Source organism: Odontesthes bonariensis, chromosome 8 (genome assembly GCF_027942865.1).
Source record: "Odontesthes bonariensis isolate fOdoBon6 chromosome 8, fOdoBon6.hap1, whole genome shotgun sequence".
Classification (NCBI taxonomy): Eukaryota; Metazoa; Chordata; class Actinopteri; order Atheriniformes; family Atherinopsidae; genus Odontesthes; species Odontesthes bonariensis.
The window spans coordinates 11,784,421-11,801,522 of record NC_134513.1 but is presented as its reverse complement, the minus strand read 5'-3'; the positions used below and the strand labels follow the sequence as shown (position 1 = coordinate 11,801,522).

Here is a 17,102-nt window from a genome sequence, read left to right as displayed (position 1 = left end):
GCTGTTTGAAGTTGGGTCGTTGCTAGGTTTAATATTTATGTATTATTCTGCATGTGTTGGTTCTGCTGCTGTGCTTGTTGCTAACTGGAAAGTTAGCAACGTCCTGCTGCAGCAACGTGTGTGAGACAAACTTTGGCTAGGTGGTTGAACTTGACAGTGCTGCGTGCAGATTTGAGCTGAATTCACCTGCGCAGCGCGGATTTTGCAGGGTTGCCAGATGATTTCCAAACATGCTCAAACCCCGCCTGGAGGCACTAAATCTAGACTAAACCAGTCTAAACTGAATTCTATTTATTTCTATGGCCATAGAGCCATATACAGATACAGAAAAACTCGCCCAATACCCATTTTTGCCCGCAGACGGTCATCCAAAACAGCCCAATCTGGCAACACGGAGTTTACGGAGACGAGTGCTTTGATGTGATCTTCCCGCGAACGTGGTCACTTGATTCATCTGAGGCTCTAGCAGGGAGTTTGCAAATGATAACGTATTGTTGTGTTTGCATATCATGATATTATCATGATTTTTTTCTTTTGGGGGGGGGGGGGGGGGGTGACGTCATCAATTGATCCGCAAAAAGTCCGACCCCCTCGAAGCCCGGTGGATAATTCGAACACTGATCGGATGGATGGAAGTCTGGACAGAGCAAATGAGCTGAACACATTCTTCAACAGGTTCAGTTCAGGAACAAGCTCACCATCCTCCCCTCCTGTTCCCAGCCAAAGAGACATCCCACCCTCCTCTGACCCACAGCTTTCCTGTAACATCTCCACCTCCACCTCAGTCATGGATTCTTCTGCTTCCACTAGTTTGTCTTCAACCCAATCAGGAGATGCTGCTGTCCCCTTTGCCTCCCCCTCCCACTTTTCTGTTTCTAGAAGTCAGGTGAAGAGGCAGTTGGAGAGACTGAACCGGAACAAGGCTGCAGGTCCAGATGGTGTCAGCCCCCGAGTCCTGAAGGCCTGTGCAGAGCAGCTCTGTGGGATTCTGCAACACCTTTTCAACCTTAGCTTGACCCAAGAGAGGGTACCACTGTTGTGGAAGACATCCTGTCTGGTTCCGGTACCAAACAAAACTCATCCTTCAGTCATCAATGACTACAGACCTGTTGCACTGACATCCCACATCATGAAGGTCCTGGAGAGACTCCTGTTGACCCACCTATGTAAGCAAACCAGCACATATCAGGACCCCCTGCAGTTTGCTTATCGCCATGGAGTTGGAGTTGAAGACGCTATCATACACCTGCTTCAACAAACCCACTGTCATCTGGACAAAGCAGGCAGCACTGTGAGGATCATGTTCTTTGATTTCTCCAGTGCATTTAACACAATCCAGCCTGATCTGCTTCGTCTGAAACTCCAGAAGACTCAGGTGGAGGCCTCAACAATCACCTGGATTAATGACTACCTGACAAACAGACCACAGTTTGTCAGACTGAAGAATTGTGTGTCTAACCAGGTGATCAGCAGCACAGGAGCACCACAGGGGACTGTACTCTCACCATTCCTTTTCACTCTGTACACTTCAGACTTCCAGTACAAGTCAGACTCCTGTCATCTACAGAAATATTCAGATGACTCTGCAGTTGTCGGGTGTATCAGAGATGGACATGAAGCTGAGTACAGACAGCTGGTGGACCGCTTTGTGGCATGGTGTGGGAACAATCATCTCATCTTGAATGTTAACAAAACAAAGGAGATGATTGTAGATTTCAGGAGAAACAGGATCAGATCAAACCCTGTTTCCATCATGGGAGAATAAGTGGAGGTGGTTGAGGAATATAAATACCTTGGTGTTCATCTGGACAACAGACTGGACTGGAGACACAACAGTGAAGCCATCCACAAGAAAGGACAGAGCAGACTGTACTTCTTGAGGAAGCTAAGGTCCTTCAAGGTTTGCAACAAGATGTTGCAGATATTCTACAAGTCTGTTGTTGAGAGCGTCATTTCCTCTTGCGTCATCTGTTGGGGCAGCAGCATCAGAACCAGGGACCTAAAAAGACTCAACAACCTGATAAAGAAGGCTGGTTCTGTTCTGGGGACGACTGTGGAACATCTGGAGACAATAATGCAAAGAAGGATTTTGCATAAAATCAAGAGAATTATGGACAACCCTGAACATCCTCTCCATGAGACTGTTATCGGAAAACAGAGTCTCTTCAGTCAAAGGCTTCTTCAGTTTGGATGCAAAATGGACCGCTACAGGAAATCTTTACTGCCCACAGCCATCAGCATCTATAATAACTCCTTGATTTAATTGAGTTACATCAACATTTAATTTCCCTCTGGGATAAATAAAGTATTTTTGAATTTGAATTTTTTTAATTTAAATAATGGGTGCCTGTCTAATGTACTGAATGCATGTATTGGCATTCAGATCTTAACAAAATCTTTAACAAAACTGAGCACTCAACAGACTGAGTAACCTCTCAACTTGCTTCTTTTCTGTAATATTGATATATTAATATTCATCAATAGTCTTGTTCAGTTGCCGTTATTCCATGTGCATTTTCCATAAAACTGGGCAGGAAACCTGCTAAAATTAGCCACTCTCATTGCTGCAGTGACGTAAAGGAATGTCCTTTATGTGAAACATGCCAGGGCATATATGAAGTCCATATGTGAAATGGAAGTACCACAAATGAAAATCACTTCTGAGTTTAATTGGACAAAAACACTCCTGTTCTTAGTAGGCCTTTTTAATGGGGATAAATGCAGACCATATACATACAATATATAACAGCATGAATAAATCAAACATGCAAATACTTGATAGAATACAACAAGTGCTCACTGTCTGGCCTGTATTAGGGTCCAGCCTTTGTTTGTTTTGACCACATCCTTGGTCATTATATTGTCAGTATTTTACCGTAATAAAATCCCCTTGTTGGTCACATGAGGACTTTAAGACTTATACATATGGATTTCAATGTACATTTTAGTCTATATGACTTTAGAAGCTGGTAATTCCACAGTCCCAACTTGATTGTAGGCAATGTATGCAATACGTGCCAAAGAACACGTGATATGGTTCAATTAATACAAGTAGGAATATATGTAAGCAGAGAAATGTGCAATGCACAAGTCTTTTACATTAGTATTCAAAAGTTTTTTTTGTTTGTTTGTTTTTTGCTAAAAAAGTAAGATAATTGTGCTGGCAAAAGAAAAAAAAAAAAAAAAACGAATATCTCCCTGAAGGCTAACGAAATATGTAAACATTTAAAAAACTTAGATTAAGTTTTTTGTTTATTTCCCAAAGAATTAAAGATAAAATGTCCCCAGAAACCATCAAACCCTGCTAGTTTCCTCCATAATTCTCTTATCGCTTCTTGCGTCTACACTCCTGTTTGGCTGCGCTTTAAAGATGACCAGGTTACAAATCGTGAGGACTGGCTTATGTGGTCGAATCTGTCGAAGGTCTTTGGATGGTGTTGTCATGTTGTTAGGATTCTTGTTGATGGAAGAGAAATGTAATTAAAATACTGTGTATTAAACATTAATAACGTTTAATTACAAATATGCAATAGAATTATAAAATGACTGTTGTGATTCAGTCTTATCCTATCAAACAATATCTGAAAACAATCTAAGAAAGTTTTGAGGTCACTTACCCTACACAGCGAGATCAAGATGAATGCTGGGATGCATAGCAGGGGAATGGCAACAAGTAGAGCACAAAATGCAGATACCCAGGAGCCAGATGAAAATGCACTGACATGGGTTTTTTGTGTCAGGTTAAGTAGTACTACAGACTAGGGGTTGAGAAACGGATGAGTTAGAAAGGCAGACAAGTACAGGTGTGGTATTGCAGTTTTGGTCATTATTATCCATTCGATTATCAACAGTTTTTCTCAAGCTTAATTACTGCTCTGGCAACATTAAATACTCAGCAAAGAGGAAAGGCCAGGAGAGTTGTGGAACAGAAGTAGCCAAAGCAAGGGATGGCAAGTCATATGTATTGAGAAATAGTATAAGACAGAACAGCGTGAAAATAAATGGCAACATGAGGGCTGGTGTGAAAGAAGAGCATAGACCCAAAGTAGATGAATCAGACAACAGGGATGTGACCCAGATGTTAAGACTCACCCCACAGATGAAAGGGGTGATGAACATCCAGCAGTACTTCAGCACGGAGTATGGAGCGTACCCGATCATGTCCTCAATGTTGTCATAGAAACGGTCTGCACCTGTGAGGATGGAAGATGTTTTCAGTTCATCGAAAGGAAGAAATTTATTTTGTTTTTATGGGAAATGACCAGAAAAAAAATGGAGCCCTGACATACATTGTGGTATAATCACAAAACAAGAATCATTTTATAGAGCAGTTTCAAAGTGATTTAGAGGGAAAGTTTTGTTATGCATGCACAATTATCAGTTTCTTTTGCAAAGTAATACCTGTTATCATGATAACCTAGAAAAAGGAAGATGTTGCAATAGCTTGGCATTGTGACAGCGCCTATATTAAGGGAAGCAGGCTGTCAACAGCCCAACCCTGATCAAGTGTTACTTGTGTGTGTAACCTTACTATGTTGTCCAGGTGCATAGACCTGGCAAAACAGCTTGTTAAAATGGCAAAGTTTAAAATTTCTTTTCTGGGTGGCAAAAACTTCTAGTTGAAAGTACTGGGTATTCCTGTCTTCTTCCTTTCGTCCAAGTCTATGAATCAGACGATTCTATTTCTTGAGCCTTTCCCAAATTGATGTGTTGATCTGCACTTCTTCATTAACAAAACCAAAGGAAATGAGTGACTTAAGTATCTCCAACCTTACATGAAAGACTTTATTTTTTTAATCAAAGCTATGTTTAAAAATATCCCAAAGTTAAGATTATTTCTCGTCCCTTCTGCAAAATATAATTTCTAAATATCAATCAATATAATATCAATATATCTGGACATCTGAAATGCAATGCAGAGGTAAATTCAAAAGTATAAACGCTTCCGTCCAAGGCCACTGACTTCAACTGATGCATTGAATTTACTAATCAAAGCAGCACAAACAAATCATCAACAAGGAAATCGACAAAGCAAATTAACATACAGCAACTGTAAATTGAAATGTAACCCAAAATGAGGAGAAACTGATTACTCAAAACAACAACCATAAACAAACCAGGAGTAAGGAAGAGGAGGTAAATGGAGATGAAGGTGAGAGAGCTGCACACCTCAGCTGCCATAGAGAGAAGACATTAAAAACAGGAGGAAACTGATATGAGAAACTGAGCGGAACAACATCTACAGAGTGATTTCTGCAAATGTGCAATAGCAGAAGAAGTTGCTGCTTGATAAATGACACAGTAATCAACCTCGAAATATGCAACTTTATGGAAGAGAGTGGCCTCATTACAATTATGGCGAGGGAAAATCTCAGCAAAGACTGAGCACCAACCAAACGCCTGCACAACTCATAACTGGGAAGAGGAAGGCCCCGTAGTAGCTAACCAATGTCTGACTCTGCAGCTCATCAGTTCAGTTTTCAGCTTCCAGAAAGCACATAGTAAGTGAAATGGAACAGCACTTCTCAGAGTCAAAGACGTTTAACATATAAACCAGGCATTCTGGAGATTTTTGAAAGCACCCTATAGGTAGATGCAACCAACAAAGCTTCAAACTCATTACAGAAAAAGATGTGAATCAATACCATACAGATGCTCTGAGAACTGTGAGAAGCAGAAAGTATGACAGAACAACTCTCCACCCACATGATCTCATTAAGCCAGAAATGCTGCTGGTAATGATGGTGTGGGAAGTGGCGAGAGCCCAGGAGCTCATTTATTTAAAACAACGTTAGAAGAAGACTGGGAAATATTTCACATGTTTAATATTTGAGATGCTTGTCAGTGCTCCAGTATTTCTGAGAGATGTGAAGAGAGAAATATGGCAGCAACAAGTAAATGAAATCTAGAAGAGAGAAATGTAAGGAGGTGACGAGCATTTAAAAAAAATCCCTCTCTTTGTTTTAGAGTGAGGCTGAAAAGGCCTCATTTCATAGGAGAAGCTGCTGGCGGCAGACCTGTGGGTATGGTGCTCATCTCTCTAGCCAGACATCCTTTGTGCAAACTCTAACTCCTCACTTTAACACCTCATTTTGTGTCCATTATAATCAGAATTTGAGAACAGACTGAATCATTCTAATGCATAGTATGAAGACAACTAGGTATTAATAGGATATAATCGACTTTTTAGACTGATGAGCGAAAACATCAAGACCACTGATGGCTGAAGGGAATAACAGCAGATATCTTGTTTCAAGAGCAGGTGCTCCAAAAGTTGGAATATATTAGGAACCAAGTGAACACTAGGGTTGGAAGCAGGAAAAATGGACAAACACAAGGATCCTAGTGACTTACGATGTCCGTATTACTGGGCTATCTCCAAACTGGCAAATATTTTATAAGCTCTACCTCCCCTTCACCTTGTCAGCTGCTAGGATTTCATCAGGATAAAAATTTTATTAGAAGCTGGTCTCTTAGAGATAATCTTGCAAAGACAAGGATAGAATGATTAGACTGATGAAACAAGTGCTGAATCTCTCCTTTTCAAGCCCCTATAAAGTTCATTGTAGCTACAAATCCTATTCTCTTCAAATTATCACTTCTGTCATGCTAATTTTCTGAATCAAAGTTCAATGCATACATCGTCATATCTAAAAGAGATTACATAAGACAACTGGAAGGTCACTGTGGTTTCTTTAAAAAAAAAAAAAAAAGTTATTAATTAGCAAATTAGTTTGCTGGTGCTCGCAGAGAATAAAAGGAAGCATTGATGCGAACGGCCAGTCACTTACCATATACCCAGGAAACAACAATGGTCTCTGCAATAGCAATTAGGAAGAGGTTGGTTCCACTGGGACCAAAGTAGTCAACCAGATAGAAGAGGTGTATCCCTCCCTGAAACATGAAACATGGGCATGGACAAAAAGAATAAAAACAAAGACATAAGTGTAGTTGTTAGAAGGACAGAAGGACAATTTGTATAACACAAGACCCCGTCATTGAATGATATTTGACACACACGTTGAAATAAATCGCTGGTAAGCAATGAACACATCTTATAAACTGAATATTCAACCATCATTTTTAGCAGCTCATCTTTTTTTTAGCATTAAAACACTCTCAGACAGCCAGTGCTCATACTCGGCATCCAGCTTACTTCAGTAATAAATGGCAGCCCCAACAGGAAGCAAACAACGGCAATGACCAGGACCAGTTTCTCTCTGGCGCCCGGCCTCCTCAGACGACTTGGGAACAGGTCTGTAATGGCTGTTGCCAGGCTCTCCACGCACACAAACTGCAGGAAAAACAGTTGCACATTATATGGCATTTAGGACATAATGCAGAGATGTACAGTGCATCTCATGTAATACCTGACTGTCTAGACCCAGGAAGAGGAGCATGAGGAAGAAGAGCACAGCCCAGAAGGATGAGCCGGGAAGTAACGACAAAGCTCTGGGGTAAGCTAAGAAGGCAAGATCAGCACCTGTCGGGAGCACATGAATACATATTCTTATGCATGCCACTATCCTGCAAGCTCAAAGGAAAATCCTAAGCTAGTTCTTTGTATTTTTGGGTTTTCTTTTGCACTTTATACCCTACTTACCGTTTTATTTTGTAGTATTTTGTTGTATTACTTCCTGTGTCGCACCTGGTTTCCATTACTTATTGTCTCACCTGCTGTTTCTTTATAATTCATTCCCCCCAGTATTATTTACCCCTGTTTTCCAGTTGTTCCTTGTTAGATCATTGCATGTTTTCTCATAGCCTGCATTTTGTCCCATTGATATCCTTCATCTTACTTTTTCCTCAGGTCTCATTTCAGTTTTATTAAAACCCTCAAGACCATCACTAGCCACACCTTGTTCTTCTCTCTTTTTGTTGCGCTTCTAACTTCCTTAGAGGCACCCTTAAAAGCACTGCTTTAGGGAAACTACTTATATCAAGCTTCTGCTCAGTATAGCTCAAACACTGATGAAGCCCTTCATTAAAACATGATTAAAATAAAGAAATAAAGTCAGAAAGTCAATAAAACACAGATAAAAGAAGAACTTCATAGACTATTAGGATATGTTCTAATGCCTTAAGTGTGATTTAGGACTGTGTCTAAACATAAGGTGCCATCTGGTGGATGTTGTTGGTTATTGTGAACATATTGGCATAAAAGCCCACTGCAAAGAAAATAAATACAAATGTTTCAAGATATTTGTTCCATGAAGCTGGTTGTAAATGCAGGGGGATCAACTCACCAGCAGTAGAAAGTTCAGTCAAGGGAACTTCAAGGTCATGAGCCATGAATCCCAGCACTGAGAAGACAGCAAAGCCAGCAAAGATACTGGTGGCACTGTTTAGAATGCACAGTGCAAAGCAATCCCTGTAACAGAACAAGAAGTCAAGCAAGTGCTGTTAGATAACGCAAGCGTGAAACTGGTGATGACGCTGACCTGTAAAGGTTGTTGTTGTAATTGTTGTAGCTTCCCAGAGCTGTCAGGACTCCCTGACACACAGCGTAGGAAAAGAACACATGAGTCCCTGCATCGCACCATACCTGGGGAAGATGAGAGAATGACTTCTGGGGGGGATCGCACACTAACACAGCTATGTGATAGCATGCAGTGTAAATTACACAGGGGCACAGCATTTGCGTCTTTTTTGTCTCTTTTTATGTCCTACTTCACAATCGAGTTTGTACATTCAGTTATGTGCGTTGTGGTCGGGCCTTCTTACAATCATCTATTTGCCGTCCTCAGCCCTGACAGCATCTGGTTAACATTAGAGGCACCCCAGTTCTTTCTTGCCCACAAAACGACAGACTTGGCAAGTTTCCAAAACAATATACAGGCCCCTTCTCTGGCCCCATGGCCGACTTGACTTTTTCCCTTCCTGAGGGCAAAAATCATGCTCTCAATATGTGCCAAAAAATCTTTACATCTTTTACTGGACAAGGAGGAAACTGTGGCAAAAAAATCTTTACATCTTTTACTGGACAAGGAGGAAACTGTGGCAAAAAAATATTTACATCTTTCACTGGACAAGGAGGAAACTGTGGTGCCATTAGAAGCAGCCCTTGTATTTGGAAATCCTGTAAGCCGCCCTGTGTGCAGATTCACACGAGCACTCTGACACAGAGATACAAGAGGACACATTCATACAAAAAACAGACACCAGACGCAGACCGGGACTCAATCAGCGTTTCCTCTGCAGATCAAGCCCAAAACAGACACTTGGATGATAAAGCAAGTCTAATAAACAAGATCCAGTTTGAAGAGCATCTGGAACGGCATAAATGTGCTCTGTCACACATAACTGCTTTCACCTGTTTTCTTAAAACTCCCTAAGGTTTTTATTGGGCTCTTACATGAACAGCCGCATTTTGTCTTCTTACTCAAACAGGCAAATGGGACATGGTGAAATATTTCAAGTGAGTTGCATAATCTATCCAAATGGAACTGGGATCCAAGACAAACAACAACAAAGCCAAATAAAACCAGTGCAGGCAAAAAACAAGCATCACTCTATAAATACACACATGTACAGTCCAACATTTCTACCATATGACTGTAACAAAACATTTCTGGCAATAGTTTGACATTCCTGCACATTCTTTTCAGGTCATAAGTACATGTGAGCCAACCTGGCTCAGATACAGCAAAACAGGACGAAACCTGGTGCTACCACAACAATATTTAACATATGGGATAAAGTTCTTATGAAGGAATATAAGGTATTTGTTTTTCAAAACTTAAAGCCTGTCTGTATCCTTGACAGAAAACTACAAAAAGGCAGCAAAGTTCTTTTTGCAGAGCTGTGGATTTCTCTTTGCAGCCCTGCCATGAACATCATTGCTTTTCAGTGTTCTCCCGATGGTGGACTCGTAAACATTAACAATAACTGATGTGAGGACTTCAGATCCTTTTGTGGCCTAGGGGAGAATTAGACTTTTTGCTTTTAGAGTGTTTTTTGTTGGTCAAACACTCCCTTGGATGGCATAAGGGTTTGAATTTCTTCTATTTGCACACAATCTGTCTGACTGTGTACTGTTGGAGGCAATGTTCTTCAGAGATGGCTTTGTTACATTTTACAGCCTGATGAAATCAACAACTCTTTTTTCCTGGAAACAAATCTCCTTAGTTTGTGAAATATCTTGTGCCATGAAGCTATTTCGGTTCAAGTTTAGGACTTGTCAGAGAATATGATGATGATTCATGGTGAATTTCTTCAAACAAATGCACCAACTTCTACCAGTGCGCATACCCTTATGTAAAGGGCAGGTATCCTCCTTTCTTGACAAGATAAATTTCATAAGTGAACCCTTCCATCCGACATCTGACCACTCAAGTTGAGATTTGTGATATAAAGAGAGTCAGGAGTACAATTGGGATGTGAGGGGTGGCAATTCAAGGGAAGAGCAAACTGTTAGTGTTACCCGTGGAGAGCAGGGTTTTCACTCCAGTGTTTACATTCGTGCATACAACAGGGAAAAAATTCTGCAGCCTTCTTAGTGAAGAGGATTTTGGTTTGCTTTTCTTGTAAAGACCAGGTCTTGGGAGCGGAAGAAGGGTGAAGAAATTGGAGCTGGGGCAAAGGATAACAGCATACTAAACTATCTAGTTGAATAGAGAGGAATCTAACAGCAGCCAGAAACGCACAGATCCACATTACACGGTCACTGTACACTGTGTATCTTCAACCTTCTGAATTTCACATGACAGCAAAGTGTAATTCTGCTTTTCAAAACCAAACATTCTACCAAAACAGTAAATGGGGATGGTTACTTCCTTACATGTGGATCTCCAAGCTTACTGATGTCTGGTCTGAGGTAGTATATCAGGCCATCGGCGGCTCCTGGGAGCGTCACTCCACGAATGAAAAGGATGAACAGCATCAGGTAAGGGAATGTAGCAGTGAAGTACACAACCTACAAACACATAAATGCATATAAACACATTGTGCTTTTTAAGGTTTTGTAGCAAACTCACAGTGGACTAAGTGATGCTTAATCTCTGGGAGACCCATTAACATTCCTTAGCTGGATTTGTTGACCCAAAAGCCAGCAGTTTAAACAGATGTCGGGACTTCACAACCTTGGAAGAGATAAACATTACTTCCCTTTAAATTTACTTTTATCTTTCTGAGATGGTTTGAATGCTACTAGATTCATCAGACTCTTCCCCCCTCCTGCCATAAAACCATTTTTTTCTGTCAACTTTAACACCCTGATGCCAACCAGACCAACAGACTTTGTAATTGTGTCATCAGATAAAATATGCAGAGACTGCTAATATGTAGGGGAGGATCTCAGACCAAAAGACTCACCAGATGCCCTCCCATGGAAGAAATTTGCAAATCACCAAATCTTTTGACAAGATGTCCACATCCTGCCGAAGCAAAGTCTTCTTCCTTCCTTGTTAATAGGGTTATGGTGATGTCTAGTTGCTGGTTGTTACCCCATACATAGCGTCTAGAATTAGGACCCCAAATTTAACTCAGCTCCTTGACTTTTCCCCATTGTCTTGCTCTTTTGAAGTCTTTCCATAACTCAGATCCATATAGTTGAATATCGATTTGTGACTCATCTCACTACACATAATCACAAGTTGCTTTCTACCTCCTAATACGTATTCCATGTGCAATCATGTTCTTACAACTGACACATTTCTGTTTGTAATTTAAGGTATGTGGTTTGTTTTAATCTTTCAATATTTTCCATCTATTTTAATGAGTCATCGGACGTTTCCTTGTGTGAAACTAGTCAATTCAAGCGAGAACTGCTTTGTGTGCAAAGTGGCACATATCACTGGTCTTGTATGTTTGTCATGCTCTCACACTGTCCTCATTGTTTATGGTTGCATTCACTGATTTGCTTTGGAGCAAAACAAGCTGTTGAAACATGTCTTATGTGTTAGCAAAGAGTTGTCTCTCCAACTCCTAAAGGCTAAATCTGGCTTCAAAACTGCTGAAATCTCCTCTGTGGAAACAGCTACTTAATCTTTCTGTAGCTCTGTCCTTAGATAGCCGTGCACAGTTGGTTCATCAGACCTATATTTTTCTTCAACTGAAAGCATCTGTCAGCGGCTGAAAAGCTATTTTGTTTGGGAAACCAAACCAGTAATATTCTAGTTTGTGGCTTTGTGGCATACAGAATGTTGACTTGAATAATTTTGAGGTCAAAATCTCTTTGGTTTCAAGGTTCACTCAAAATTTTTTTAGTGAATACAGTGAGTGATTGATGCTGAATAAATTCTTTGAATTTGTTTTTTAATACTGCTTTGGACCTTACAAATGAGAGCAAGGAAGAGTAAAAGGATAATTAAAGGAAATGTGTGTGCATTAAGAAACTCTGACCCAGGATCCTGCATTAAAAACATGAATCAAACACTTGCCTTTCCAGTGGTTTTGATTCCCTTCCAGATGCAGAAGTAACATATAACCCACGCAAAAAGGAGACAAAGAGCCAGGTCCCAGTGCACCTTACCCAGGGACATATCATCCGACATTCTTAATACACGGTTACTGCGGGGGAAAAGAGACATACAATCACAGTTTCTCTCATCCTCGGCCAGGAATGAAGCATGTGCTGATCTGCAAAGTATCAGAAAACACTTTCACAAAAGTTTTCTCCCACTAAAAATAAAAACCAGATTCCAGATTCAAGAGGAAAATGCGTGAGAAGCCATACATCCATATGATGCTTCCATTGATCTATCCATGACAGCGGAGATAAGTTCTAAATGTCTCATTATAAATGTAATGGTTCAAACCATTTCCAGTTTGTTTTGGATGACCTCGGTTTATGCAATAAACCTGCAGGGAAAAGAAGACATGTTTTTCTCATCATAGCTGAGGGATTTCCCAACATCTGTTCTCAAAGCAGCCAGAAGATCATCATGTGAAGAGCAGCAGACATATTTCAAAATATCTAAAAATGACATTAAAAAAATAGAAAAGTAAACCATTTTTAATCAAATTTACAAGCTGAATGAGGCAGCTTGAATAGTCTTTTGTGTCTTCTAAGGAATGCAACCGGCTCAATTTACATGTTGTGTTTGGATGGCTTAGCTGCACCTTTTGTTGGTTCATCAAGTCAATTCAGAACACAGAGTTGAGTCAAACTCTCAATATATGGGAAGTATTAAGACAGAGGAGGAATGTTCTACCAAAAGACCAGCTTAATGGTGGGGATGACATGATAAATCATAATTGAAAGAGATAAATGTGTTATAGTGGTTTGGTTGTACTTGCAAATACTGTGAAGTGTCACTTTGAGCTCTAAGACTATTTACAATAGCATTCTTATAAACCAAACAACAAATCAATGGCATCAGAAGACTTTAAAAATAATCAGAAGTTGAAAACTGATTTAATTTTTGTTCGATTGTAAGAGTAAAACACTGTTTTTGTATGCTCATGTACACAAGGTGATGTCATCGTGCAATTCTCTGTAAGTAGTTTAAGTGCTATAACAGTTAAAGCACTGAAACTAATCAGTTAAAGTTTAACTAGTTACATGTACTTCATTTTACTAAAGTAAAACTTTGATTTGCAGGACTTACTTGCAACGCCTGAATACTTCTTCTACCGCTGACAAATTAGGTACTGAAGACTGACTGGACTGTTATCGTTGTAAAACTGTTATTTTTCATCATAGCTCAGATATGGTGGGTACGTGAAGATTGGCTGACCACATTATTGTGTTGACTGACTGTGAAGCCTAAAGTTTACAAATGCAATCCCTCTCATCTGAAGGAGTACAATAATCTTTCACAACTTTAGTCCTAGACCCTCAGAATGTTGTGACAGTGATCAAGAAATGTGATTAATTAGTCCAACTATCAATAATTGCCACATAAATGTGGAAAATTGATTCAAAACAGGGCAACCATCTGGTGACCACAAGAGATTGGCCATAAGAAATTGAATCAACAAATCTAATTTTCACAGACATGATGCGCTTATAATTTAATTTTGAACTGTATTAAAACTGTCAATTGTTTTGAAATACTGTCCATTTGGCGATGAGATTGCCTGAAGAATGCTCAGCAACAATTAATCAGTGGAAGGAGAAATGCAGTTTAAGTGAAAGAGTCTGCGAGTAATTCTCACCTCCAGAACTCGCCCTCAGCTGTCCTGTCTGTTGGCATTGTATCATGGCTGGAAATAAGAAAAATAGAATGAATTGAAGCATGTTGAAACAAAATAGAAATGTTGAAAAATGTGTGGCCTTTATTATAGTTTCAGACAGACTAAAAACAGTTGATTTCACTGTTGGTCCGTTTTTAACACTGAACAAAATGCTAAAGAGTTGGTCAAAATGATCAACTCTGAGGGTAAAGAGGAATACGTGCAGAGGGGGAAGGAGAGAGCAAATAGACCTTTCTGGGAGAAATTGAACTGCGTTGCCATGGAATGTGAAATACAACACAGATCCCATCACTGGACTGGATTACTGATCCTGACCCTTCACTTGCATTCTTGCACATTGCAAACGATGTTTCTGGACTAATGGGGTAATTTATGGAAGTTTAAAAGCTACAAATCCAAGGGAGCTCATGAACAGCAAATTCACAAGCATGTGTTCTGCTCATGTCTGATCAATTGCAGAATCCCACCTCATTTTTTGGCATTAGAAAAAAAAAATAAAAGCCTTGGAACTTGTTGAAAACATATTTTTCTTACTTGTAGTGTGCATATAAGCATTCAGCACATAAAGCATGAATTTAGCAATTTAGCATGATTAAGTTAGTCTCATAGCTTGCCCCTCAAAACATGATCTTTGAAGTCAGTATGCAGGGTGCTTATGTGAAAAAGACAGCCTTAGTGCAAGCTGGCATGTAAGCAAATCGCAGAACCCAAATTACCCAAAATTCAACACATCAGATGTCAACTTCAAATTCTCTGCTTTTTTCAGAACACTTGTCAACCATTTGGCTATTGCTTTTTCCACAACAATTAAACTAAGTCCAGTCTTTTAGATTTATTAAGACAACTTCTCAGTCCCTAAGTAAAAATACTGATAATTTTATACCAACAGATCTTGATACTTCTCATATTTAACACCCAAAAGGAGGGGCGTGTCCCAAGGTTTTGAACACACAAACAATCCAATCGGTCTTGGAAGCCTTCATATGTATCACATCATCATGTTGAATTCCAGCTTTTCTGAATAAAGTGTGAAAATTCACCTGATGCAGCTCAAAGATGCAACTTACATGTAAGTGTAGTTCTCAAAGTCGTCGTTTGAAGTGATGTTGTTCAGGAAAGACCAGTTTGACTCACGCTGAAACAGGTCAGGGTTGGCAAAGAAGCCAGAGCGACTATGACAGGATTCTTATGGGTTAGGAAATGCAGGGTATAAATAAGATGAACGTTAGTCTCTTTGACAGTTGAAAAGGTTTGTGAGAACTTGTTCTGTCTAGCTAATTGAATACAGATGTGTTCAAACTCGCAGCACTTAATAATTACAACGTGGGACTTACCAGAATTCCAATAGTTGTCACATGTGGACCACGGCAGAGGGCTTTTAAAGGAGTTTATTAGGTAGAAGATAACCCAGGCCAAAATCACAGTGTAGTAAATGTTCATATAGATTACAATCACTTGGGATGCAATCCCCACTCCTGCGGAGGAAATGAGTTTTCACACAGTTAGTGAATGTTTTTGGCTGCCGTCTCATATTGCGCAATAGTTACATCTGTACAGTATGTTTTCACATGAGATAGACATGTGGTCTTACATTCCAAGTTGGTTTAACATCAGTATTTAATATGAATTATAAACCATCAGCACACAGCTCACGATAATTAAAATCCACATCACTTAATATCATTTCTATGCTCTCTTTCTATATATAAGGGGAAGAAGCCTGACAGTGGGTTCACAAAGCAGCTTTTGTTGAGGTCTGATCACTTCTACAGTATGTATGAGCCTTGTTTTTACCCTCGAACATGGGGCAAATCTTCCTCCAGGCAGTCACCCCACCCTGGCTGGTGTACTGGCCCAGCGCCGTCTCCAGGAAAAATACAGGGATGCCACAGAAGAAGAGGAACACAAAGTATGGCACTAAGAACACACCTAAAAGCACAGACATTCATTATAAATCTCACTAATTTGATTTCAAAAGCAAGGGATCAAACATACTCAAACACATATTACTGCAAGCCACAAGATTTATAACTTTAGAACTCGTATGGTGGGTTGACACTATTTTTTTTATTTTCAATGAATGGGGTAAGTTTAGGGACTTATATGACCAAGTAAAAAAAATGTTTATTTTGATACAATATAAAACTGAAAATTATTAATCAATCTCTGACCGTGTTAAAAGTAACTAAAACTTATTTTCCACTTTTTGACACGCTTGTGATCCACAGCTGTTCACTTTCATTGTCAACGTGCATATAACACAAGCAAATTTATATCACTGTGCAGTCAAACATTGTTAGACAACAAAAATCTCTAATGAGCGTGGTCACTCACCTCCTCCATTCTTATAACACAGATAGGGGAAGCTCAAAAGGTTTCCAAGGCCAATTATTTCTCCAGCCATAGAGAGAAGGAACTCTGCTTTGTTGGCCCATTTCTCCCTCGGCAGAGCCCCCTCCTCGGGAGTCTGTTTATCCTGCCCAGACTCTTCAGCAGAGGCCCTTCTCACTGTTTCTTCTGTCATGATCCTCGTATTACACTCTACTCATAATAAAGACAAATTAAATGTAATGTTACACTGTCTCCAGCTTCATACTCCACACATGCACAAATAAAATAAATGCCTTTATATCTTAAGCAATCTTTCATGGTTATTCTGATATTTTAAAGCCATTCTGTTCAAAAAAGAAAAAAAAGTGACAAAAGCATCAGACTCCCAAATAGGCTACCTTTAACTGGCAACGACTGCACTGTCACTACCCAATTTATTTGTGTAAGAATTACAAAGAAAATGAAAACATGCTTTCACAAAAGATCTGGACGCTACTCACCCGTGTGCTGTCAGTGGGAGCCGACAAAAAACCCTTCACCGACTGAGAAAAATTTGAAGAAAAGCTTTATTCTACAGAGGGTGTGTCCTGCAGGACTCATTCGGGATTGTCCCATGGAAAGGCTCACGGAAG

The 17,102-nt window shown here is 39.8% G+C and overlaps 1 protein-coding gene across 1 annotated transcript; it reads right to left on the bottom strand.

The window, feature by feature from the left end:
* Positions 1-2,689: 2,689 nt before the first annotated feature.
* LOC142385314 (sodium- and chloride-dependent GABA transporter 2-like) lies at positions 2,690-17,071 on the bottom strand. Its single transcript, XM_075471723.1, has 16 exons — positions 16,971-17,071; positions 16,474-16,680; positions 15,934-16,068; positions 15,474-15,614; positions 15,207-15,324; positions 14,101-14,148; positions 12,381-12,510; positions 10,781-10,915; positions 8,442-8,545; positions 8,247-8,371; positions 7,371-7,483; positions 7,157-7,294; positions 6,792-6,894; positions 4,093-4,193; positions 3,618-3,758; positions 2,690-3,456 (listed from the first exon to the last, which is right to left on the bottom strand). The coding sequence occupies exons 2-16, from the start codon at positions 16,661-16,663 to the stop codon at positions 3,295-3,297; spliced, it is 1,884 nt and encodes a 627-aa protein (XP_075327838.1). The 5' UTR covers positions 16,664-16,680; positions 16,971-17,071; the 3' UTR covers positions 2,690-3,294.
* Positions 17,072-17,102: the final 31 nt, after the last annotated feature.

Coding starts and splice junctions, on each gene's coding strand:
- LOC142385314 (XM_075471723.1), bottom strand. CDS start 16,663: ATGACAGAAGAAACAGTGAGAAGGGCCTCTGCTGAAGAGTCTGGGCAG. Junction 14,149..15,206: donor TTTGAGAACTACACTTACAT/GTAAGTTGCATC, acceptor TCTTATTTCCAG/CCATGATACAATGCCAACAG. Junction 6,895..7,156: donor GGCTGCCATTTATTACTGAA/GTAAGCTGGATG, acceptor TTCATGTTTCAG/GGAGGGATACACCTCTTCTA.